Below are 429 nucleotides of genomic sequence, written 5' to 3'. Positions count from 1 at the left end.
CCCCAGAGCCTCCAGGGAGACTGTTCACTGACCGACCAGCACTTGGACCCTTTAGATGTCCAGCTGTTGGGGTAGCACTGAGGTAAAGGCAGAGCTGGTTTCAACAGGAGGGAAGGCGCTGTCTGTTTCAGACCCTGCCACGTCCTCCTTCAATTCACCTTTTTTCATTAGGTCGCCTTATCTCCACAGCCTGCTTTGGGTAAATTCGTTGCCCTCACGTTTTGCTTAAGCCAAGCACTGGAAACTTCCCAGGCTCCCCCTGCCTCTTCACCCTGCCCCCCCCGCCCAGCCTCTCTTGGAGCCAAGGAGGCCACCTCCGTGCAGGTGGCCACCAGCCCAGGGTCCAAGGACACAGGTCCTGCTGTTCGTGCCTCCTGTCCTGGGTCAGAGAAAGAGCTTTTCTGAAGCACCTCACCCCTGGCGCAGACT

General features: G+C 58.0%; 1 protein-coding gene across 1 annotated transcript in view; it reads left to right on the top strand.

Annotated features, from left to right (window-relative positions):
• Positions 1–289: 289 nt before the first annotated feature.
• Positions 290–429, top strand: part of APLN (apelin) — a gene marked incomplete at its 5' end in the record, with an annotated part of 7,088 nt that continues 6,948 nt past the window's right edge. The window contains one exon of the mRNA XM_010830659.1: positions 290–355. Coding sequence (XP_010828961.1) covers positions 290–355 — 66 coding nt within the window. The remainder of the gene's footprint in view (positions 356–429) is intronic.

This window comes from Bison bison, unplaced genomic scaffold (assembly GCF_000754665.1).
Source record: "Bison bison bison isolate TAMUID 2011002044 unplaced genomic scaffold, Bison_UMD1.0 scf7180017859091, whole genome shotgun sequence".
Lineage (NCBI taxonomy): Eukaryota > Metazoa > Chordata > Mammalia > Artiodactyla > Bovidae > Bison > Bison bison.
Note: the sequence above shows the minus strand (reverse complement) of the source record. Positions and strands in the feature narration are given on the sequence as shown.